Source organism: Rhyacophila brunnea, unplaced genomic scaffold (assembly GCF_057557595.1).
Source record: "Rhyacophila brunnea isolate RB1 unplaced genomic scaffold, BYU_Rbru_1.0 scaffold_20, whole genome shotgun sequence".
Lineage (NCBI taxonomy): Eukaryota > Metazoa > Arthropoda > Insecta > Trichoptera > Rhyacophilidae > Rhyacophila > Rhyacophila brunnea.
In genome coordinates this window covers 23,800,623-23,827,248 of record NW_028232860.1, presented here as the reverse complement: position 1 = coordinate 23,827,248, position 26,626 = coordinate 23,800,623, and the positions used below count along the sequence as shown (strand labels likewise).

General features: G+C 34.5%; 1 protein-coding gene across 8 annotated transcripts in view; it reads left to right on the top strand.

Moving 5' to 3' along the window:
* The window catches only part of CDase (neutral ceramidase), a 52,676-nt gene extending 27,894 nt beyond the window's left edge, over positions 1-24,782 (top strand). For all 8 annotated transcript variants that reach the window (XM_085948330.1, XM_085948327.1, XM_085948334.1 and 5 more), the window contains 13 exons: positions 6,735-6,900; positions 10,357-10,500; positions 11,691-11,867; positions 12,408-12,535; positions 13,362-13,566; positions 14,489-14,698; positions 18,144-18,266; positions 18,353-18,556; positions 19,946-20,173; positions 21,064-21,159; positions 21,281-21,448; positions 22,911-23,029; positions 24,248-24,782. In XM_085948330.1, the coding sequence (XP_085804456.1) occupies positions 6,784-6,900; positions 10,357-10,500; positions 11,691-11,867; positions 12,408-12,535; positions 13,362-13,566; positions 14,489-14,698; positions 18,144-18,266; positions 18,353-18,556; positions 19,946-20,173; positions 21,064-21,159; positions 21,281-21,448; positions 22,911-23,029; positions 24,248-24,422 (2,094 nt within the window). In that variant the 5' untranslated portion in view covers positions 6,735-6,783 and the 3' untranslated portion in view covers positions 24,423-24,782. The remainder of the gene's footprint in view (positions 1-6,734; positions 6,901-10,356; positions 10,501-11,690; positions 11,868-12,407; positions 12,536-13,361; positions 13,567-14,488; positions 14,699-18,143; positions 18,267-18,352; positions 18,557-19,945; positions 20,174-21,063; positions 21,160-21,280; positions 21,449-22,910; positions 23,030-24,247) is intronic.
* Positions 24,783-26,626: the final 1,844 nt, after the last annotated feature.

Below are 26,626 nucleotides of genomic sequence, written 5' to 3'. Positions count from 1 at the left end.
ACACCATGCCGCGTCTTCAAGAATTTATGCTGCCGGTCAATCTTCCGGAATTATGATATTTAGCGGCCTTTTAGGATATTTTTTTAAATTTACTACATATTTCGTAATTGGCAACCCCTATAAATTAATCATCACCAGTGTTGATTCACCTCTTCACGGTCTCCAACCTCAACATTGTCGCTCAGGTGTGTGTTCAAGCTCTCCTGGTACCGAGCCAGTTCCTGCGGAATCTTCAGTTTCTCTGTGTCAAATGATGAAAGTGATGCTACAGAAGAAAACACGGGCATCAGACGATGAGTATAAAAAGCGTCGGCGTGACGAAAAGAAACTACACAAGAAAATGAAACGTGATTATTTAAAAAAGGAAATGATCCTACTCCAAGAACACTACAAAGCCCATGAAAGTCGGCTGTTCTATAGAAAGATAAATAATGTTAGGAAGGGTTTCAAGCCTCGTATCACAATGTGCAAGGATGACAATGGCATGATACTCACAGAAAAGCACCGTATTCTTGCACGGTGGGTGGGTTTCTTTGATCAACATTTAACACTAACATTAATACTCATGACCAGGAATCAGTACAAAGTGGCATGGATGTTAACGAAGAACCACCGACATTAAATGAGGTAAAAGGTGCCATGTCAAGGTTAAAAACAAACAAATCGCCTGGAATAGCTAACCTACAGAGTGAACTAATAAAATGTGGGGGAGAAAGCCTGCTCAAACATAGCCTAATCCACCAAGTATGGACTTCAGAAAAGATGCCAGAGGAGTGGAAGGATGGGCTGATTTGTCCCCTGCACAAGAAAGGAGACCAACTAGAATGTAGTAACTACAGAGGGGTGACACTCCTTAACTCTGCATATAAACTGTTGTCGATTCTGATATTCCAGCGGCTGGAACCCATTGTAGAAGGAATACTCGGGCACTACCAAGGAATTTTTCGACGAGGGAGATCATGTGTTACTCAAATATTCACTCTAAGGCAGATTCTAGAAATGACCATTGAATTCAATATGAACACGTATCACCTGTTCATCGATTTTAAGGCAGCTTATGATAGCATTAATCGATACCGGTTATACGAAGCAATGCGAGAATTTGAAATTCCGACGAAAATAATTAAACTTGTAGAGATGACAATGACACCAGTGCAATGCCGGGTGAAGCTTCAAGCGGAAATATCCGAGCCATTTATATCACTGAATGGCCTCAGACAGGGTGACGCTCTGGCATGCCTTCTTTTCAATATTGCGCTAGAAAAGGCGATACGGCATGCAAAGATTGATGCCTGTGGCAGCGGCACGATATTTACTAAGCCTGTGAAGCTGCTGGCGTATGCCGATGATATCGACATCATTGCCATATCAGAATTGGCGCTGAAAAAGTCACTCACAGCACTAGAAGCCTCTGCCAAAAGAATGGGCTTACAAATAAACGAGGCAAAAACACACACCACGAGAAGTCGCACCAAAGTTAGATATTGGTGCATACAAGTTTGATACGGTCGACAGTTTCATATACCTTGGATCTCTTGTAACTCTACATAATGGTATTACAGAAGAAATCAACAAGAGAATCATGTCTGCGAATAAATGATACTTTGGCCTGTTAAGACATTTTAAGTCCCGCTTACTATCTCGCCGAACTAAAAGCCAGTGCTCACCTACGCATCGGAAACCTGGACATTAACTCTGCGAAATGAACGAGCCCTGAACATCTTTGAAAGAAAAATTCTCCGCCGTATATATGGACCGATCAGGGATGGCACCAATTGGAGGAGAAGATATAATGCTGAGCTCTACGGGCTGTACGAAGATTGCAGCGCAGTTCAATCAATTAAGATTGGGAGACTGCGATGGCTAGGTCATGTGCACCGTATGAATGACAATGAACCGGCAGAGTGCCGTTACTTAATCACATCTAAAAAAACCTGCTTAAAAATAATAAGTTATTAAGTATTATTATAGACTTACCATCATCAGTTGTGAATAACGATATACAGCGAGCGTTTTTACTCACATATTTGTATCGCGGCGACGGGATGGGACTGAGTGACCCCACCCCAATCAGCGAAAAATAGACGCCATAGCTTTCTTATTTTGTAGATAGGTGTCACCGTGAAATAGTGCGTATTTAATTAAATTAATTATTTTAATACCGCGTAATCATCATTGTGTTATAACATATGTACTTTACAAACATTGCTTTATTTATTTGTGTAATAATAATAAATATATCTATAAAATTTCAACGGGTTTAGCGGTAAAATAAATTAAATAGTTCATTTAATCATATAATTAAGTAGGTAGGTATATTATGACAATGATAAAAATATCGGACGTGTATTTTTGACATGATAACGATGTGGGGATGTTCCCTACCAACCCTTAAGGTAGAGCCGCCCCTGCCTATATTAATAGTAAATAGGTAGTAATTATTACCGTATCATTGAAATCTGTTAATGGTAACCGAACACAGGTGAACTTAATAGTTATAAATAATGTAGGAACACGTGTATTTAGGTACGAGTGTTAGATTACGTAAAGGGCGCGTTTTTTTGTTACCGCCCCGGGCTCTACAACACTTTATTCATAGTTTACGTATTCTTAAAGTCAGGGAAAAGGCATTTTTCTTAATTCAAAAGCTTTTACGAGTATTAGAAAACCTGTACCGCTACATTTTTATGGTTTGACAACAGTTATCTGTATGATTTGTATGAATAATAATTGTAATCTTGCGGAATAATATGAACTGATTCCAGTTTCCAGTGGTGGCATGTGGTCTAGTTCAGTGTTCGCAAACCATTCAGTAATAAATAAATCCTTCATGCTTACGCGCAAATATCGGCCGTAAGACACTGAGCGAAGGTCCGGTGCACGAAATAGTCCGTGACGAGATCGACATTGATTTTGTTTGTTATTTTTTGGATTAGTCAAGAAGCGCAAACTGGTTTCCTAGATTTAGCGATACGTTGGAGAGGAAAAGACTTAATTAATTATGAAATCGGCAACTTAAATACTTATGGAATTTCATCGATTAATAATTATGGATTATTAGATTCGTTCTTTTATTTAGTTCATAAAATAATATTTTTATGTTAATTGTGGAAAATAGATCATTCGGCTTACTTCATTGGGTAGACAATCGTCCTGACAGGGCCGGCCCTAGAGAGTGCGACGCCCGATTTGAACATAATATCGTCGGTGTTTTGTAAAAAGGGCGAATCAACCATTTTGGCGAAATCGAGATTTTAATGAAAATACAATATGTACCCCACTAGCTTTGTTGTGTAAAAACGGCGAATTTTTATCTCCACAGGAAAGTACTTAAAAACGATAATCGACTAAAATTAAATTAATTAAAATTACAAAATAAAAAGCAAATGTGACATATTAAGCCTTTTAAAATATTATATAATAATACCTATTATAATGTCAGTATTCTTTCTAAGCTTTATTATAAACTTGTTAAATATTTATAATCATCTACAGGTAAAAAACAAATAAATGTCAAAAGTTAAAAACCCTTCTCCTGTAAAGTAGCATTTTGGTTAATTCGCCCTTTTTACAAAACACCGACGATATGCACGCTGCGCCTAAGTATTTAAATTATACCTATTCCCTTTGTAGATAAAATTATCTAACGTCGTATGCGATTCTCATCTTCACGAGAGGTACTTTGTAAAGTTGTGTTATTAACATTTATCCTTTCTTCATTAAATTTGTCGTCCCATGGAACGTGCCGCTTCTAACTTTCCTCTATTGTTTAAAATGATAAAGTCTATGAACTATTTATTCTCATCGATTATCAGACATAAAATCTATCACTGACAGAGTGTTTGACACGTAGGTATCTAATTTGGTTAATATGGTATCTAAAATCGGTTATTATTCTTATTCGGTTATCCGGTTTTATTCGCCTACCGATATTATCTTGAACCTATTTATAATGTGTATCCTGATAAGATAAGATAGTTTTCCCGAATAGTTTCATTAAAAACATGCCCAAGATGTTTTTGAATAATTGGGTATATTTTCCCCCTAGAATTCTCTTGTTGTTTCTTATAATATTTTAGACTTTCACACGGTAATTTTTTGTTATCGTATTTTTAGATTTCTGCGTTTTCACCGGGTGTATTTTTTCCTTATTTCCTCGTCTGTACACAGTACATAACTCTGACCAACGTTTGTTCTCAGTTAATCAGAATCCTTTTGAAATTCTTAGAGAGGCGTTCGCATTAATACACATATTACTACACTTACTTCGTCGAGGAAAGAAGGAAGAAGTACACACGGTGAAAATCCAGAAATCTATGAATACGATATAGTTTCTTCTTTGACGCCCGGAGTCACCAGAGCACGAGACCCAATCGGCCCGACCGCCCTTAGACCGGACCTGTGTCCCGGTATGACTGAATTATTCTGAAATATTATTTTAAATTTGCTGTGCATTCAATATAGTTAGTTTAGTTTTTATTCTACATCAGTTTCTTTGAAAAATCGGCGAAATGCAAAAAGAATGATATTTTTTAACTCAAGCGGCCGAACCAAATGGCAGCGTCTATCCGTATATCGAATTTGTTTCTCAGCATCAGTAGTACAAAGTAAAATTAGATGCAAAGTATTCAGACATTAATAATTATGTACACATATACGGGTGTAAACGCCCACGATGCCCAAGCGGCTTACGCGTTGGCTTATAATGTCGTGGTCCCAGGTTCAAATCCTGGGTCTGGCAAATGCACGTATTGTTTTTCAATTTGTGTTTGGTGTCAGAGTATGGACCTAACAGGTTGAGGAAGTGGATAACATCCATTTCTCGTAAACACAAAAATATGTTGATAAAAAACCTCCACCCAGTGGAGGCCCATAAATTATGATCTTATTAGGATCGGACATGGTTTAATAATAATAAATAGGTACAGGTTATTCTTCGTTTGTATGAAATATGTCGCTGATAAATGAGTAAAATTTTTTATACTATTATTTCATAAAAAATGAAAAGACTATATTAATTAAAATAAAAAAAAGTTAGGTTAAATTAAAATAAAGTGATCCACTTACTATTAATAAAAATAGCAATCGTGATATTTGACATCAGAGGATTGGGGATGGTCCTTATAAACATCTAAGGTAGATTTGCCACTGTAAGTAGTAAGACATATCATTTTATTTTAATGAATATAATGTCTTTCCGACAAGAATTGAAGTTAATACCAATAAATATAAAATATAGACTATACTAATTAGGGCTGCATTTGTTTTCGCGCACAGGCGGGGGCGGCCCTGGTTTTAAACATTATAAAAATCCTCCTTAAAAACAGGTTACGTCAATAACACCCAGTGAACTACCTAACATTTCCCCCGACATTTTCTTTACTTTTGTCGAGTCCCAATAGAAAAAGCGAGTGGGCCCAATCAGTTTAGCAGGCTTAAGACCGGCCCTGATCGCCAAATGTTGCAGAATATTAAAATTATATATGTAGATAAATGCAAGGCTGAGCAATAACTAGTTCCACTCGTATTTATCAGAGTTGATCGATCGAAAAAAACCGGTTTGGCATTGACCTGGAATCAATCGAGGGGTTAAAACTCGCAGAAATTCAATTTTTGATCGATAGTAAATCAATATCAACAAAGTATGTCTTTGATAAAAATAAAAAACGCAGTTATTACAAGAGGATGATGTGGGAGGTGGAAGATACGCGTGGGAATAACTTTAGATTAAGAGTAGCGAACCTTTTTATGGTTAGATGTAAAAAAATATTTAAATTAATTCATTTCTTGCCAAGGGACTTGGAAGGCCCTCTTTCAAAATCAGAGTATTTATTAGATGCTTAAATAAATTGTATTAAATATTATATTTTGAAAAAGATTTAAGTAAGTACCTATTGGAAAGTTTGACTATTTTAATGACTTCACTTATTATTACTAATTGTGGAAATAATACTTTTAGGTAGGTAGGTACGCAAGATATACCTTTAGTAAAAAAATGATTAGGAACATACCAACTATATAAGATAACTTTAGTCAATACTTTCCTGTTATTTTACATGAGGATGGTGCAAGTTTTTAAATAATTATAGGTAGATCCCTGTAAGAGCCGTTATAACCCCGCCGTTATAACCCAGGGCCCACAAATCAGTAGGGGCTCCAGATCTCTAAAAATAAAATAAATGTACAAACTTTTAGAAGATAGCAGGAGCGTAATTTTTTGTACATTTTCAAATGCTTGAATTACTTAAAAAAAATTCTCCTAGTTTAATATAATATACTATAAAATCCATATCCAGATATATATATATATATATATATATATATATATATATATGTATATTACATATTATATGCGGCTCTCTGGTACCTTTTTTATCCTGTTTTCTTGACAATTATTTGGCTCTTCTCACTTGACAAACTGACGACCCCTGATTTGGGCAGAAGGTCATTTTTCGCATTGTCGCAAATTAAAAATTATTTGGGCGAAACTATTGGCAATATATAGTGAAATATTAAAAATAAATAATTTTTATGAGTTGGGATTTCGCGAATAGTTAAAATTATGTTTTAATAAGTTGGATTTTTGGGGCCCCTAATACGTATTAGCCCAGGGCCCCTTCAAGTGTAAATCCGGCACTGGGTTCCTAATAAATTAGAAGCATTTAGATATTTTTTCGTACATCCTTCAATGGGCTCTCCGCATAGTTAATAATATTTTCGTTATTCTGTTTCAGTTTCCTTCGTCGTTGATTGCAGTTGCAAGAGAGTTTCCACACAGCCACAATGAAGCCCTTCATTGTCGCTCTGGTGGCACTGTCATGTTTTTTGACAGTGTCGGCCGACTACAACGTTGGGGTTGGGATAGCTGATGCAACTGGCCCACCTGTCGAAGTTAATTTTGTACGTATATTTTAACCCATACTCAAACAATTGCATGCGCATACAAACATATTCACAAGCTTATTAAAAAAAACTATTGACCACTCCCTGCGTTATTCATTAAAATTTATAAATACTATGTACCTATGACATTGCAACATAATAATTATTGTGTATTTTCCTCTCTTTCACCAAAAATATCATTTAATAATACAGATTGGAGTGTCGCCTTTGAAATTTTACTACTGATTAATTTAATAAAACGCAAAATTTTTTACTACTTATTCTACTTTTAATAAATAAATCTGGACCGGTTTCGTCCGCCTCATGGGGACATTTTCAACTATTTCATTCAGTACTGAAAAATTTTGCATTTTATTAAATTAATCAATTATACAATGCAGTTCCACCATGAATTGACAGTTGACACAGTAAAATAAATTTGAAATTTTAAGTGTAATTTAAATTTCTGGGGTGCATGGTTTATATATATGTAATTTAAAGTTACATCTATATTGTCTCAAACTTTAAATTTGATCCATTTTAGGTCACCTTTAGTACATGTTTTAACAAGCTGCAGACTCTTGTGGCATGTAGTTATGCCACTGATACATGTTTTAACAAGCTGCAGACTCTTGTGGCATGTAGTTATGCCACTGATACATGTTTTAACAAGCTGCAGATTCTTGTGGCATGTAGTTATGCCACTGATACATGTTTTAACAAGCTGCAGACTCTTGTGGCATGTAGTTATGCCACTGATACATGTTTTAACAAGCTGCAGGCTCTTGTGGCATGTAGTTATGTCACTGATACATGTTTTAACAAGCTGCATACTCTTGTGGCATGTAGTTATGCCACTGATACATGTTTTAACAAGCTGCAGACTCTTGTGGCATGTAGTTATGCCACTGATACATGTTTTAACAAGCTGCAGACTCTTGTGGCATGTAGTTATGCCACTGATACATGTTTTAACAAGCTGCAGACTCTTGTGGCATGTAGTTATGCCACTGATACATGTTTTAACAAGCTGCAGACTCTTGTGCCATGTAGTTATGCCACTGATACATGTTTTAACAAGCTGCAGACTCTTGTGGCATGTAGTTATGCCACTGATACATGTTTTAACAAGCTGCAGACTCTTGTGCCATGTAGTTATGCCACTGATACATGTTTTAACAAGCTGCAGACTCTTGTGCCATGTAGTTATGCCACTGATACATGTTTTAACAAGCTGCAGACTCTTGTGCCATGTAGGTATGCCACTGATACATGTTTTAACAAGCTGCAGACTCTTGTGCCATGTAGTTATGCCACTGATACATGTTTTAACAAGCTGCAGACTCTTGTGGCATGTAGTTATGCCACTGATACATGTTTTAACAAGCTGCAGGCTCTTGTGGCATGTAGTTATGTCACTGATACATGTTTTAACAAGCTGCATACTCTTGTGGCATGTAGTTATGCCACTGATACATGTTTTAACAAGCTGCAGACTCTTGTGGCATGTAGTTATGCCACTGATACATGTTTTAACAAGCTGCAGACTCTTGTGGCATGTAGTTATGCCACTGATACATGTTTTAACAAGCTGCAGACTCTTGTGGCATGTAGTTATGCCACTGATACATGTTTTAACAAGCTGCAGACTCTTGTGCCATGTAGTTATGCCACTGATACATGTTTTAACAAGCTGCAGACTCTTGTGGCATGTAGTTATGCCACTGATACATGTTTTAACAAGCTGCAGACTCTTGTGCCATGTAGTTATGCCACTGATACATGTTTTAACAAGCTGCAGACTCTTGTGCCATGTAGTTATGCCACTGATACATGTTTTAACAAGCTGCAGACTCTTGTGCCATGTAGGTATGCCACTGATACATGTTTTAACAAGCTGCAGACTCTTGTGCCATGTAGTTATGCCACTGATACATGTTTTAACAAGCTGCAGACTCTTGTGCCATGTAGTTATGCCACTGATACATGTTTTAACAAGCTGCAGACTCTTGTGGCATGTAGTTATGCCACTGATACATGTTTTAACAAGCTGCAGACTCTTGTGGCATGTAGTTATGCCACTGATACATGTTTTAACAAGCTGCAGACTCTTGTGGCATGTAGTTATGCCACTGATACATGTTTTAACAAGCTGCAGACTCTTGTGCCATGTAGTTATGCCACTGATACATGTTTTAACAAGCTGCAGACTCTGGTGCCATGTAGTTATGCCACTGATACATGTTTTAACAAGCTGCAGACTCTTGTGCCATGTAGTTATGCCACTGATACATGTTTTAACAAGCTGCAGACTCTTGTGCCATGTAGTTATGCCACTGATACATGTTTTAACAAGCTGCAGACTCTTGTGCCATGTAGTTATGCCACTGATACATGTTTTAACAAGCTGCAGACTCTTGTGGCATGTAGTTATGCCACTGATACATGTTTTAACAAGCTGCAGACTCTTGTGGCATGTAGTTATGCCACTGATACATGTTTTAACAAGCTGCAGACTCTTGTGGCATGTAGTTATGCCACTGATACATGTTTTAACAAGCTGCAGACTCTTGTGCCATGTAGTTATGCCACTGATACATGTTTTAACAAGCTGCAGACTCTTGTGCCATGTAGTTATGCCACTGATACATGTTTTAACAAGCTGCAGACTCTTGTGGCATGTAGTTATGCCACTGATACATGTTTTAACAAGCTGCAGACTCTTGTGGCATGTAGTTATGCCACTGATACATGTTTTAACAAGCTGCAGACTCTTGTGCCATGTAGTTATGCCACTGATACATGTTTTAACAAGCTGCAGACTCTTGTGCCATGTAGTTATGCCACTGATACATGGTACAGGGGGTCCTCATTATCCAAGTCCCCGCAGTTACGAATTTGAAGGGAAATGCAAAAAAATATAAAAACACATAAAAAACACAAGTTCAATAGCTCACAGTTGTCAACTGTCACTTTCAATCCCACACTTCTACTCTATTTCTGTCTTGTTCACTTGTCCTTTTCTTTTCTAAATGTGCCCCAATTAACCCATTTACTAAGTAATTTTGGTTCCCGTTTTAAGCAGATTTGCTTTAAGAGGTATTTTTTCGGTCCCAATTACCCTCGGATAACGAGGACCCGCTGTATAAATATTGTATCGAAAGAAAACTATTGATACAATTAATTGTTTCAAAGTATCGATTGGAAAAAGGATGGCCAGGTAGCCAGGCGTAGGATGCACGAGTGATAAAGTGTTCGCTTATGTAGTCGTAGGCTGCAGGCTTGAGCTCCGTGTCTGACAAATTCACAAGTTGTTTTTAAATCCATGTTTGAATCCAGAGCATGAACCCATTAGATTGATCAAGTGGCTAACATACATTTCTCGTAAAATAAAGTTGACTAAGATCGATGATGATGGTGAAGCATGTTAGGTTGGACTTTATTTCATAATATGTTCATTCTTTACTTTTCCAGATGGGCTATGCCAGTATTAAGCAAAGCGGACGAGGTCTTCATCTGCGCCAATTTGCACGAACCTTTATTATTCAGGATGGCGATACGAGAATTGCATTTGTATCGCTCGATGCAGCCATGATGGGAATAGGTCTAAGGAAAGAGGTAACTAATCATTATGCCATTTCAAAGGGAACACATTGACCCAAGTCATTGACTGTATGGTTTATATAAAAATGAAAATATAAAAATCAATCATATAATACATATGCGTATATTTATATCATCACATAAATTTCCAACAATCAAAAGCCGTTTTGGAGGATTCTTGTAATTTTGAGAAAGTACCTGAAACCTAAATCATATTAGCCATATTGACTGAATGGCTTTATGTATGGTGACATGTTGTTACTCACCAGAGATGTATTAAAAAATTTAAAGGCCTCTAATTTTAGGAAGGTTTTTTGTTTTACGCATTTTGAAATTTTGAACTGATTAAAGATACTAGCTGCAGGTGCGTTTCGTTTTTATCAAATAAGTAGTGTAGTGCTTAAAATTTCACACAAGAAGGCATTCATAACTGATTTTTTATAAAAAGTCTTGGACTAATTAAATTATATTACTCAAAAACTAGAATCATAAAATCCATAGTAACATCTGTCAATCAACAATAGTTGGTTGTGCATTTCGAAAGTGGACTGTAATTATTAGAAGGTGATGTTGGGAATTCCGGATATAGGGGAAGGGGGTGATGAATAAGAATACGAGGCACTGACCTTTATGATGATTTGAGGGCTGGTGCGCACTGGCACTCGTCCCGGGTCATACACTCACGTACAAGTTTGTTTGGGTCACCCTGTTTGCGGCACTTGATACACAGTGTATGGATGATAATGATTTATTATGATAAATGATAATGATTTGTATGTACGAATGTCTCACAGATTTGTTTTGAGTCACTCCTGAATTTGTATGTATTTTCAATTGAATTGCTAGCCACGGTAAGCTATCAGAAGCCCGCTCGCATCCGCTGGATGATAGTAACTGCATGTCTCTTGCAATTACGGTATTCTTTTACCCATAATTGCTTATTGATTGTCTGGTGACAATAACACTGGGAATTAGGAGATGGGTGGGAAAATAAGGAATGGAATGGGAATATAAATGGCCCAACCAATAAATATTACATAATACCTAATCGTGTTTGACGATAAGCTTAATAATTAGGTAAGTGTTGTATTCTAAAAACTATCTGAATTAAGACCATTGAAAAGAAACCATAAAAAATATGCAAACATATTATAACATAATGATTATGTGCTCATAATATAAACACCCGTTTCTTTGCTTTTCAGGTTTTAAAACAGTTGGGAGAAAAATATGGCTCTATTTATAATGAAACAAATTTAATAATAAGTAGTACGCACACGCATTCGACTCCTGGAGGATTCATGATGGATCTCCTTTTTGACATCACCATTTTAGGATTTGTCCGACAGACATTTACCGCATACGTCACAGGAATCGTTCGGGTGAATACCTTTTCATAATATCGTTTTCGTTGTTTTCAGTGGACAAAATCTGTACTGACACCATCACATTCATTACCAAAAACGGAGAAAAGAACTTTCTCAATAAGTATAATAAAAGAGTTATTTCTAGCAAACTTTGTACTCATTTGTCAATAAAACATTTTAATGCAATTTTAGATGCTTTCATTCAGTCAATTTCATAAATTATTAAATGTGCAGATATTGACAAGATAAATCATGAAACGATATAACAAAATGTCAAAACAAATCGCTGAACATAATAATATTACAGAAAATATTTTTTTCTATTGATACTAATGCAACCTAACTGAAAACATTGTGGTACTTATCACAATAAAGTGTTGTAATACAAACAGTTTATATAGGTATACTACAGTATTCTGTTTTATTAATATATGTGACTCATCTACACATTCTTTATTAAAAGGGACCTATCTACATGGTTGGTACATAACTCTCCCTTTTGTTGACACCAGAGAATCGTCAAAAATAATATTATGAATAATTTTATCTTTGCAGAGTATAGATTTAGCTCATCAATCAATGGTACCGGCGAAGATCTTTTATAACGAAGGGAATGTTAAAAACGCAAATATAAACAGATCACCGACATCTTACCTGCACAATCCTAAGGAGGAAAGAGATAGGTATGATAACTCCTTTTAACAATTAGAATTTCCCAATATTGCCACATTGAGAGGATCTATATACGAAGGTTCCTGGTATATTAGGACAGGTAGACGCAACGACAGATTACAGGATGTCGCAAGTTTGAAATTTATTTCAAGGGTGGCATCGTATATGGTTATTTTACGGTAGTATGCAATCTAAGGTCGGCTATATTCATCATTCCCTGTGCTTCCCTCAGTCACCGGATTTATGACGTTTGATACTTGCGCACCACACTGCCTATTTTCCTCATGTTTAAATAGTCCTTGCGTTGAATATCAAATCTCCAACTACTTGCAACTTATGGTTTTGTCTAACCATACTAATGTGCGACGGCGCTAAACAGATGTTGCAATATTTATTGCGGACAGAATTTTTAATTAAGGGATTATTAGAGGCTAGCTATTTTTTTCATTCCATGGTTTCTAAGAATTAGACAAAAACGATTGAAATTTCTTATATTTTTTTAAGCTGGTTTTTGTACAAATATAAAATGAATACGCCAATGCATATGCCATAATACCAACAAAAAAATATACGCTTACCTACCCTACCAGTATACAAAAAAATCAATTTAGGGTATTAGTCTCAATGTCTGTAACCTGGTTTTCAAATATATATTTTTATAAATTAACTTAACAAATGTCATATTATAAAAACTAATCCTAAAATCCTGGAAATTTTAACATCTGGGATTTTAGGATCAAGAAATCAAGCACAATCCAACCTTTTTACATAATAATAATAATAACACACTCCGTCGGAAATAAATGTAGCAAAATAATTATATTAATATTTCTATAGGTACAATGGTGATACGGACACAAAGCTGGTGCAAATAAAATTTGTAGCTAATAAGGACAATTCCCTAATTGGAGCTATTAATTGGTTCGCTGTCCACCCCACCAGTATGAATAATACAAATCAATTAGTTTCTTCTGACAATGTTGGCTACGCTTCAGTTCTTATGGAAAAGGCATTCAACCCTGTGGGAACATTCCCCGGCAAGGTAAGAATATCATAAAATATTATATGGAAATCATTGAACTTGACTCCAGAAATAATAATATAGAAAATACTAAACGTTCTATACACCAAGATTAATAGATATGCCATTTAACATATTATTTTATTTTAATAAGACCGTAATACTTCCAATTAGATAGTAATCACATCAGCACAGCTATTCTTAACAGTTAACACTTTCGCACGTTTCCCTTATTTTTATTGGTCCAAATTAACATGGAAGCAATTCTATACACAAGGCGGTTATCTACAATAATTGGTATATTCGTAATAAGGCGAAAATTTATGTTGGCAGACATATTGTGTGAAATACGTCTCTTATTTGTAAATCTCAGCCAAATTCGGTTATGTTTGTACTGGCGTATCTATGGTTTTTCCACCCGAACCTCGAAATGCTCGAAATTTTGTATTGAAATGTCAAATAAGAATTGAACATCAATATAACATATAATTTTATTACTCATATCATTGCAGTATGTATTTAAAAAAATATGTTACTACTCGCCACTCGATATGCGACAGCTTCAGGGGATCTATAAATTGAGGCGGCAGCCGTAACCCGTGACGTAGATTATTTTTCAAAATAGTCGCATCTCACATTTCAATTTTATATATATAAATTGACATACTCTATCTCTCTCTAAAAGTTAACACAGCCAAGATAGGGGGTTTTAAAAGATAGCACTTTTGACAGTTAACTAACTTCTTGTAGTAATTAACTGCCAGAATACATAAAAGTGATAAATGTGATATATTTATCAAGTGGTATCTACATCATATATTTATTGTGTTACCACAAATAGATATCTAAATATTTGAAACACAAATTTATAGATTGTCAATATTCCTGTGGAAGAATATTAATTTGTATTTGTGTGAAGAAAATGTGTTTGTTTTGTTTTTAGGGTAAATTTGTAGGTGCATTTTCATCCACAAACTTAGGAGACGTGTCACCAAATATCATGGGTCCAAAGTGCGAATCCACAGGAGTGACGTGTGACGTCCTTCACAGCACTTGCGCAGACAAGGAAGATCACTGCTTTGCGTCAGGACCCGGCAAAGACATGTTTGAAAGTACAAAGATGATTGCTGAAAGAATTAGTGCTGTTGGAATCGTAAGTTTTGGAATGTTGATAATAATTAACAGTAGGTACCTACTAGATGGTTTTTAAATTTTTTAACGACTTTTTAAAAGCATTTTATGACTTATCTTTTTTTTATGAACACAACAATTTTTGTGTAATTGATACTGTCATAAAATGTTGTGACAGTGAGATATCATTATTTCCTATTGTCTCCATAGAGCAGAGATTTCCAAGCTGGGAGGCGCGAAAAGTTTAACACAATTAATGTACGTTTGCAGTTTGCAAATGCATAGTTTATTAAACGGCCGCTAGTTATAAACTACATAAAAAAACAATCCTATAAAAGGTTGTTTGCAAACCTGTCTGAAGATATGGAGACTAATTTTATAATATAATTTTATAATAGTAAAAAAAGTCACCTGCGGGCGCTACTTTATTTCAGGGCTATTAAACAGTTTAAATATGTGGTTGTGCGTTGCAATTTGATGTGTTATCTATATGATGATTGATATACTTAATTGATGACTCCCGTGTATAATTTAGGAAACACTACTTTAGAGCACCACACTGCCCTTAACCTCAGCTATAGGTAGGTGGGTCCGTAGTAAAGTACTGCTAACATTCGTAACATCATATTTATGCGAAACGGTATTTCTCCATTAGCTGCAATGAAATCCAAATATCGATCCCGTTTAGTAGAAAAAGAGCACTTTGTACTAACAAGCACATTCATCGCATGAAAAACAAATTAAATTAAATTATATCAACCGTGTTTATTTAATTTTTTTTTTTTCATTTATGTATTTGTACATTTTTAATTATTTAAAAAGATGTCTTTTATTATTAATGAAATAAAGGGGGGGCGGCGCCAAGATTAGATTTTTTTTAAAGGGAGGCGTAGTAACATTAAGTTTGGAAACCACTGCCATAGAGCAAATCTATTTGAAGCACAAATTTAAAAAGTGCAATCCAATAAATAAAACACCCAACCTTTTAGTTGAAAAATACAATTTCAAAATTAAAATAAAGGTAAACCACTATTTACTCTCAAAATCAGAATGTATGGTCCATAGATGCTGTAGACGTGGAGCATGCCCAGAACTAATCAATAAAGTAGTTTGCAATAATATTGTGTATTTATTCTGAAACTCTATGGTCAATTTAAGTTAACTTTACTATAATTCCTCTATAATAGTTCAATAGTAGTAAAGTAGGTAAGTAGGTAGGTATACCATAATGTTGCTACCTGAAAACAACAGTGAGATAAAGTGAAAAAAGTCGATTATGAGATAAGTATGCCAATCGGTTGCTGAAAACTATACCTAAATAATGAATCACTGAGATATTTTTTAAAATTGTAATACCTATTCCATTTAAAAGAAAAATGACGCTGTTTAATTTATTAAAATAAATTGTCTTGTAACTTCGAATAACAGTGGGATAACTAAGGTACTCTGTTAATAATGGTATACAAAAATCCTACCATTATCAACTACAGTATAACCTCGTTTTTACGTGCCCTGAATTCACGTTTTCCCGGCAATTGTGTGTAATTTTTTCAGTCCCAATGTATTTCAGTACATTTAATACCCGCATTTACGTTTCTCTTTCCCGCGATTTACGTCGGAAATATTCAAAATATACGAGTTACGCACGCTTCTGAAGAACTGTCTGATGAAGAAAAGATTGATATTCCAACAAAAGAAGAAGCAATGAGGTTCATCGAGGGTTTAAAAACCTACTTTACAAGCTTTGCTGATTCAAGATGACACTTTTAAATGTTTATACAGTCTTGAAAGAGAATTACATAACAAAAAAACAAAAATGCAACAAACTAATATACATGATTTTTTCAATAAAAATTTAAATTGAATGTTGTTTTTTAATAATGTTCTTTTTTTCAATACCCCCCTTTTACATTTTCCCTCCAATTAGGTTTTTTTTCCAGTCCCTTAAAAAACGTAAAATAGGGTTTATACTGTATTATAAATTACAGAAAAAACAAAATAAAATTAATATAGGTAGTTAACTATTTCATTTGTATGACACAAACATTAAAGTTCAATTATCTCAAAACTAGAATTTTTTACTGACCGAACCGTTGCTTTCAGGTAGTGTTATATTTTTTACACAGAAACCCTGTAAACGAAAGTCACTGCACGCCTCTGGCCTCTGAGTAGAATTGAAGGGCCCGTCTGCTGTGTGAAGGTCGAAAATGAAGAATTTGGGGTATCTTTGCGAGCTTAGCCTAGATACTCTATAGATTTTATAGGAAAGATATATTATGTCATTATGATTCCTGTCTTTTCTCATCTTAGAAATTAGCAGTATTTCGATGACCACATAAAATATAATTAATAACATAAAAGAGTATTATTGTAAACATTGTTGTGTTGAAATTGAAAATAATAAGAAATAATAATAATCTTCAATTTTCATCTAATTTAACATTTTTATGGTAAAATATGTTCGGTAAATTTTTTAATGGAGCCACACCTGTTGTGCCCTAATTATTTGGCCATTCGATATAATTAGCATGTTATTTAAATGTGGTAATTAAATAGTAATTAAATGCTCCGCGGTGAAAAGGTTAATTGATTTGTAATTTCAGATAAATTGAAATATTTAGCATTCTATATAATATGAATATTTAATAAAGTGTACCAGAGAAAATGTGCTTATATGTATGTTACCTAAAGACAATATTATGTAGTTAAAATAAAATTGTGATTACTATCAAAAACGTCTCGTACATTGTGGAGCAAAGGCTAGGACACAGGCCTCTTGATGGTTCATATTTTTAATCAAATTCACATATTTGAGGCGTCTAATTCCAAAAAGCGATAAGTCCACATTTGGTCAAAATTGAGAAAAAATACGCACGTATTCTTTGTATAATTTTACACAATATGTATTGATCTATAAATTAAAAAACGCGACATAACCCTACGAAAAAAAATATTTTAAGTCTCGATTAATTACAAAAAGCGCCAAGTCCGTTTTTCATATTATTTAAAGCTTGGTTGATTTCGCGCGTGTTTATGTCAACCAATAAGGGAACGTTCAATATTGAAAAAGGCGTCTCCCATGCTGTAGCATCTGGTAAACTTATGACGAACTTATTACGAAATATGTGCCTTATGCGGGATAAATTAAAAAGTGAAGTACAAGTAGCGTTAAGTCCAATTTTATTTTGCCTATATTTATTACATTTAAGAGTTAATTGGCTGAAACAAATTGCCATTTGGTTCTAATTTTGACATAGAATACAACGGGAAAAAAAATCTCACGTTAAAACAAATAATTGAAGCTAGAAACATAAAAACGTTCTTTCCCGAAAATATTGAATTGTGGACTTGTCGCTTTTTGTAATTAGACGCCTCATTTATTCTATCATTTTGTCTGTAAATACACCTACGTACTGTGGAAATCTGTATAGCCACTATTATGCAAAAATAATGGTATATTTTTACAGAAACTTCTTCAGACTCCTGGCGGACACGAAATTAAGGGACCAATAAGAGCCGTTCATCAATTTGTTAATATGACTAATATCAAAGTACCAAATTATAATGCAGTAACCGAAGAATTTGAAACGGTAATTTTATTTCTTCATTCTATTATGAAATAAACATTAGATATTTTCTGATGATACCATGCTCGATTTATATAATGAACTTGCAGAATAAAATCGTACAAGGCTGCCTGCCAGCGATGGGATACAGTTTCGCAGCCGGCACCACAGATGGCGCCGGGGCATTCAATTTTAGTCAGGGAACTACAAGCGGAAATCCCCTGTGGGATTCCGTGAGAGATCTACTTGCCGAGCCAACTCCTGATGATATCAAGTGTCAACATCCAAAGCCCATTCTTTTGGCTACTGGGAGGGTGAGATGTCCTTTTAAATGAATCCTTAAGCTGGGTACTCATTAGCGATAATATATAGCAATAGCTGTAAACAACTCTAAATGCGAACTAATTATTTATTAAACATACATAACTTGAAAACACCTCAGATATATTTATTTTTTTTCAAATGTGATTCTTTCTAGTGAGTATCTGAGGTGTTTTCAAGTTTGTATGTTCAATATATGGAATGTTACATTCTCAAATCTTGTGAATTCGTTGAATAAAAGAAATGGTTTATTAAAAATTATTTATTAGGCTTATCCATACTAGTTACTGTATCTGCAAGATCGCTAATGAATACCTGGCTTTACATTATTACAGTTGAACCTCGATTAAATTGCGGGAAAACTTAGTTTGGATAATCGAAGAAAAGTATAAAAAACTTTTGAAATAAAGTTATTTCTAAAGATAAATCTGGATAATCAGGGTTCTACTTTTGTAGAATTTTTTATTTGGCAATGAGGCCCAATGACAATAGTGCAGTGAAACAGTATTGTAGTAGTAGAAGTGAAACGATTACGTAAACATCCAGGCTTTGAGAAAAGTACATAAATATATTATGACCTCACTGGAAACGGCGATGCGGGTCGCAATGTTTGCCATGAGTTTTATCCGCTACCTCTGTAGGACGCGAGATCATTAAATTTGTATGTCTTACCATCAAATCGTCTATAGAAATCGTATTAATTACATTGTCAATATGTTTAAAAGATACTTACGATTACATATAATTAGTTTCATAAAAGTTTCATTTAGAATTGCATGGTTTAGGTAATTTTTTGTTTGTTTCAAAATTAACAATGGTTTTATAATATCTAAATGTCAAAAGTTTTAGATGAGTTCTTTGATTTTAATACAATAACAGTAAGTATTGTTTTAATTATACAAATATTCTTTCTTGACTGGCATTCTGTACTGAAATATATGTGGAGATATTATTATCACAGTAGTAAACAATCTGTCATCTGCAAATCTAAAATTATTTTATAATTTGAAGCAAATAGTTCATATTCGCAATACTTAAGTTACACAATAACATCTTGTATTTTCCAGTGCGTATGCATATTTAAAAAAGCCTAAATAATTTGTTATGATACGCATGCGCAAGGGAAGTTATGCAACTAATTTCTTGTGATAGGAAAACGGTGCGTTGAGTACTCACTAATCTCAGCGCGGTAGATTGAACTTGCGACGGGTACACTGTGTAAAGCTGCAGGTCTTAGAAAAAAATATCATGTGATATGCCTAGATAATGTCCTGATACAAATCAAGTCAGCGCCAACAGCCAACGAATTCAGAACATCGGCTCTTTACAAGGACAGTTGTCAACACAATTTAAACAGAAATTAATACGTCCATCCTTTTCAGATAAAGTTCCCATACAGATGGCAACCAGATGTGGTTTCTTCGCAGCTCGCCGTCATTGGTGACCTGGTAATTGCAGCTGTCCCGGGTGAATTCACCACCATGTCAGGACGGCGGATGAGAGCCGTGCTCACTAAAACATTTAAGGCTGCCGGCAGAGATGTCAAAGTCGTTGTTGCCGGACTTTCCAACACTTATTCGGATTATATAACTACTTACGAAGAATACCAGGTAGAAATATATAAAGGATTATTACATTATATTACAATAATTATAAATGAGACTGGTCCCGTACAGTCACGGTCACCAATAAGTACTCATAAATCATATGAAAGTGAAGCAAAAAAACGCCTCTGGTCTACTGATTAGGTTAGGTAAAAATTAATTCACATTGTAAGTTCATTTAACAAGAACTTCACACTTCCATGACATTTAATTGCCAATTTTCTGACCAATAAGAAGACAATCAATCCAACGTGATAAGTAGATAAGTAACCAATAATACAACATGTCGGCATTATTATTTAGTTGAAAAATCATGTGATTGTTTATAGTTTTTTCAGGAATACTATAATTTTTTACACCATTCTAATATAATTAGCATAGAAAAAGGTGGCAATACTGTTGTGATACACCCAAAAGTAATAACGCCTGCATGGGTTTACTTGCACCAATAGTGTGTATTTTAAACTATCGCAATACCAACTGTTTACATGTAAAATTGCTGACTGTTTTTCCAATCTAATTCTTCAAGCGTAAGCGAGACGCAATGTTGTCTTTGTATGGTCCTATTTCACAGATTCAGATAGGTTTTGGACATGTTCGTCGATAATCGGTAAACACCAAAATATTCTGTGCAGTATAGTTCATATTTCTTCCGGCAGGTTCGCCACTATTGTTCTACTGCGCATGCGCCACCGTGCAAGGACCAATTATTGCGTGAAAATTCAGAAGCTTCTGATTTTTTTGATCCATGCTTGCAATTTGCACAATAATACGTGTTTACACGTGGATTTTCTTGTTATGGCCGCGATAATACGTACTGTCAGCAGTAAATTCATGCACGTATAAACAGGGTATAATGGATGTTTAATAATATCTATAATTTTAATATGTTCTAGCCTCAAAGATACGAAGCCGCCTCAACAATATACGGTCCACATACGTTGTCAATCCACCTCAATCAGTTCAACAAATTGGCAAAGGCAATTATAGATGTAAGTTAAATATTTATCACTGTAAACATTATGCTATTCAGACTGTTTTAAATTTCATTCACAGATGTCACTATTCTAATCTTGATAAAACTGTCAATTTTAATGCAAATTTGTTTTACAGAATGATTCTGTGGAGAAGGGACCTACACCGACTGATTTTTCAAAGGACTTGATATCTCTAGTAACTCCTGTAATTTTTGATATGGCTCCGTGGGACCGTAGTTTTGGAGAATGCGTGTTACAACCCCGTGATAACTATACAAGTGGGGATATTGTCAGAGTGAAGTTTGTAAGTATTTTAATATATAGTTATTTTGTTACCCCCCCCCCCCCCTATTGGCAGATAATTTGGTTTATTATAATTCACATTTTCAATATGTACAAAACTAGTGATAAGTGATAAGATTCGTGTAAGTCCAAAAATCGCATAAGTCAAATAAAACTTAAAATCATGCAATTTTTAAAATAATACGTGTTAGTTTCAATAGGTGAAAATAAATCCTCCTCTAATCCTCATTTTTTATAATTTCTGCTAGACTTGATAAAATTTGTAGCTCCCTTTGTATCTGCACTGACAGCCTCACCTGTTACTTTGATGTTGTGTAGTTTATTTGGCCTTTGAATTTTTGAAACCATCTGTGGCTTGCAGTGAATGTATGAGTATCAACACTAGAGGTGGGAAAACTGGTCGATTTTGAAGACTAAATATACTTACTACCAGTATAAAAAAATACTTAGTATCGAAACTTGTTCCAAAATACAAGATACTAGTAATTGCGATATTATATACAGCGTTTGGCGTACTTGACTTTTTAGAAGCCATTTTTACACAATATTATTTATCCATTGACACAATCATGCATAAAATTTGAATTCAGTTTATAAGTTCCAATATTATAAAAACACTAAAAAATCGAGAAACTCGACGCAACGAAACCAGATAAACGCGTACATACTTATCAGAACTCGAGCACTAGTACCTATTCCGGCACTTGAGACTGACGTCAACCGACATAAGTCTCATACTCAACTGGAACTAAAACTAACTCCATACTATTACTACAAAACGAACTTGTCACCATTTCTGTCCTTCACTATACCAACTTTACAACAAGGGAGAAAGGGAGAGCAACGACGCCAATGATAGTCGAGTGTATCACGGCTTGACATACGTGTATTATGCTATCTCGCTCGCGCACATTTAATGTCATTAGTATTGAGAGTCTGCCAACTAGCTTGCGAGTCGCGATGAGATCATCGTATGCGTTCTTTATTGGGCCTCACATACTGAGTATGGGTAGTTGCATCCGAGACTTGAGTACACAAACTGGTGACAGTATTTCCAAATCACCTCTAATCAACACTATCATCATTTTTACAATTTAGGTCTTGAAAACGACTCTTTAAAAGGCTTTTTCCTGTATGAGCATAAAGTTTATTGGAATTTGTTGATTTGTTGAATCCTTTGATATTAATTACAGGGATTTTGTTATGTTTTGGCTTATATTTTATGCTCAATTTGTGAGGAATACATTTCTTTGATATTAGTAAAATTTAATTGTATGACTGATTTGAATTGGTTCGAGATCCCGTTTTAAATCTTCCGACGAATCGATCGTTTTGTCTGTGTGAAAGAAAATTTTCACTGAGGACATGATAAGATCCTGCACACCAACACCTGACCGATCTTAGTGTGTATTAAAAAATATCCTCGATGGAATGTTAAGTATAATAAATAAATTTTATTTTAGATATCTGGAAACCCACGAAATAATTTGATGACTGAAGGCACCTACTTAGCAGTAGAGAGATTAAACAATGCTGACGATTCCTGGGAAGTTATCGCCACCGATTCGCATTGGGAGACGAGGTAATTTAATTTAACTGATTTTGCGTTATCTATAATATTATCATCATATTCACCCATTAATCCCCTTTGATGCATTCGTCCTACATTCCTATATCCCTGCTATTTCATCAGTTTATTGACATCTTTTAAAATGCGTACACTTGTCTTGTTCTTAACGATTTTTTTGTGCTCTGTTTGCATTACGCCCATCATGCATCTCTCGATACCATATTGCACTACTTTTAGTTATTGGATCTCTCTCATGTTACGGTTAAGCATAATTGGCCGATTGTACTTGGTCAATAGTAGCTTTACTCACACATGGACTGTTACGTATATGTCCTTATAGGTGATGAATGATATTATACCAACAACAACTATTTGGTAGATACCCACTTAAAATAATTATTAATATGAATAAATAAAGATTTATACAAATATTCATGCATTTTCCTCTGAAGTTAGTTGGCGTCCATTCTGTACCTCCAGAGACAACCTTTGTTTAATTTGGCAGTCACTATAAGTACTTAATTTGTTATTCGTGGGTTGCGCTTCTACGTAAATATTTTTTTTTTAAGTCAATTTCATCCATTTTGACCGTGTTGTATTACGTATATCACTTGTCTGAGCTCACTAGGTTGATTGAATCATCGGGCATGCGCGATTTCTCATTCAAAAACATTGGCAAACGCACTCGGCCAATCAGAAATCCCTGACTGGACACAGATTTATAAATGGGCCGATTTTACGATCATTCAAGCGAGCTATATTTGTCCAATCGGCTGATTAATTTATAAACAAACTTACATTTATTTTATGTATTTTATTATTTTAATTACTTACTTATAATTAATAAGTCATGCATTATGCACTATTTTATACTTTAGTGCAGGGGTTCACAAACTTTTTCATCAAAGGGACAATTTTGAAATGAAAAATATTTGGCAGACCGTCCTTTCTTTTGTAAATATTTTCTGTATTTAAAAAAATATAAAGCAAAAAAATTAAAAAATATTTCATTGTGTAAAGTTACATTTTTAACTAAATATACATTATTATTACTCTTATTAAACGTAACATTGGAGGTAAGAATAATACTTCATTCATTCCCTCGATAAGTGGCGTACCTGCATGCGATCATTTTGATTTATTTTGAGATGATAAAGATTCTTATTGCAAATTCAATTAAGCCAATATGTTTATTTATCGGAGGCATTAAATAATTTTATTTTGTTACAGATTTATGTGGGAGAGAACATCGTTAATTCTCGGAACAAGTAGAGTCAATATTTACTGGGAAGTCGGTAATGCTCCAAAGGGCACATACAGAATTAAGCACTACGGATACTTCAGGTACATATTGGGAGCAACAAAGGCCTACCAAGGATCTTCCAGAACCTTCAATATTTATTGATTGAGTGACTTTCATGTACACTATAAATCCACCGATTATTAATTTACTATAATAATATGTACTTCGTCATATAAAAATAACCAAAGACACGGATTCAAATATACAATTTTAAAATTCATTAAAACAATAAGAATATAATAATGATACTACTCATGATTATACTTTGTGTGTTTCAAGTTTGCAAACATAATAATTTTACTTTTCCATTTTATATAATATTAGGGCATATACATGATATTTTTCTCTTGCTCAAAAAAGTGATTTTGATGTAAATAAGCAGAAATGAGAATAGGTATTATATATTTGTATTTATTGAAATAATAAAGATATAATTTTTTCACATGGGGATGTGAGAATTTAAAAAACTAATATTGTTTCATTTATGGGTAGACCAACACATTTAAGTAGGGAGGACGACGGTTCGAACTATATTCAAATAACTACGCTAGCACCACCTTCTTAAACGTGTTGTAGTCTACTAATTTCCATCTTTGATTAATGACCTACCAAACAAATTAATACAACCTACAAACTTATCTAAAGAGAATTCTACGACCATTTTTATTCTGCTCGGGATAAACAACAAGTCAACATCATGCAGTCAGACTATGCTTGGTGACCGCAGTTTTAATTGAATTAATTTATAAATCCCTGTACAACGTATTTATTCATCAAATAATGTCATTGTCTACACACTCCAAGTTGTTTTTTGTGATTGAACCACCCAATCCTGCATTATACACTCCACTCACCAGCTAAAATATGCGAAGGGCTCATTCAGGCCTTCACAGTAGGTACCTATATTTGTTTACTTACCCATATTTGCAAATTGATACCATCGACTGAAGAATTCGAAGAATTAGATGGAAATTGAATTTAACTGTACAACCTATTTATTTTGCCAACTCACAGTTAGTGAGTTTTTCGGAAGGTTATTCTGAGATAATTGTATGTAGATAAATATACATCAGTGGAAAATAAATGGTTGACAATCAATCTTCCAGTCACTCAAGGGCGGGTGGGGAAAGAGTAAATTAATATGCTATATGCTATATTGGCAGTAATGTCCCATGAGGGTAAGCAGGTCATCTGTTGCACAGGGGCGGCGCACAAAGGAATGAATACAAATATTACAACGTTTGAAAGCAGTGGGGGTTTTCAACGAAGCAGACGATATGGTCACTTTAATAGAGGATATCGACATCTTAGTTTAAAAAAAATCGAAGCATTAAAATCCCGACAAGATAACTATATTTGTATTGTAAATACCCATATTGATACATATTGTTTTGGCAGTTTATTGCACAGGAAGTGTGATTCCAAACCTGTCAGTGTAGATTTTGTGGAAATACTCTAATTTTCTGTAGATGGTGTCTATGTAAATTTAAGATTTTTGGTGTATTTGTCTGTTTAAGATAGTTGAAAATGAATTATATAATAGGTAGGTAAGTAGGTACCTACCTAACAAATTTGCAGATAATTTGAAACTAAAAATAATAGGGGTGACACTTCGCCTACAGACGTCACTGTTTGTTGGGGTGGAAGTACATGATGGTGATTTACTTACTATCTTATTTCTTTTTGTCTGTACCTACCAACGACTACCCCATATTTTTTTTTATTTCAGTGGAACCATCATTAATAACGATGCATAGATATAGTAAATAAATAGATAATATACAGAAATGTTACAGTGAGCCAACTCAAAACTGCCACCCCCAAAAAATTAAGTATTTTTTAAATGGAAATCTCACCAAAATATTTATAATCTGACCAAATAAGTTTTACCACGGCTTTAATAATAAGAACAATAATTTGTTGTGAAACAAAAATTCATTATACTCACGTTAATATCCTGGCTATGTAGGTACCTACAATAATTAATTACATTTTGTTGAAATATTTGATGCATACTAAATATGACACTGAACCATTCTATGAAGAATAAGAGAATTCAGAGAATACTTTTCAGTATATTTTTATACATTAATAAATTGTGATGCAACGCATTTCATGGCCCCACAAGGGGGGGGGGGGCTGGTGGGGCTCTAGCCTGGGGGCTCAGGCTTAGAGGGGGCCCGGCATGGAGGTAAATTGAGAAAACACATAGATACAACAAATTTCCTCTAATAATAAAAAAAGTCGCCTGCGAAGCTATTTTCCTTAATGATTATTAAAATTTTAAAATGTGTGGCTGTCCGATG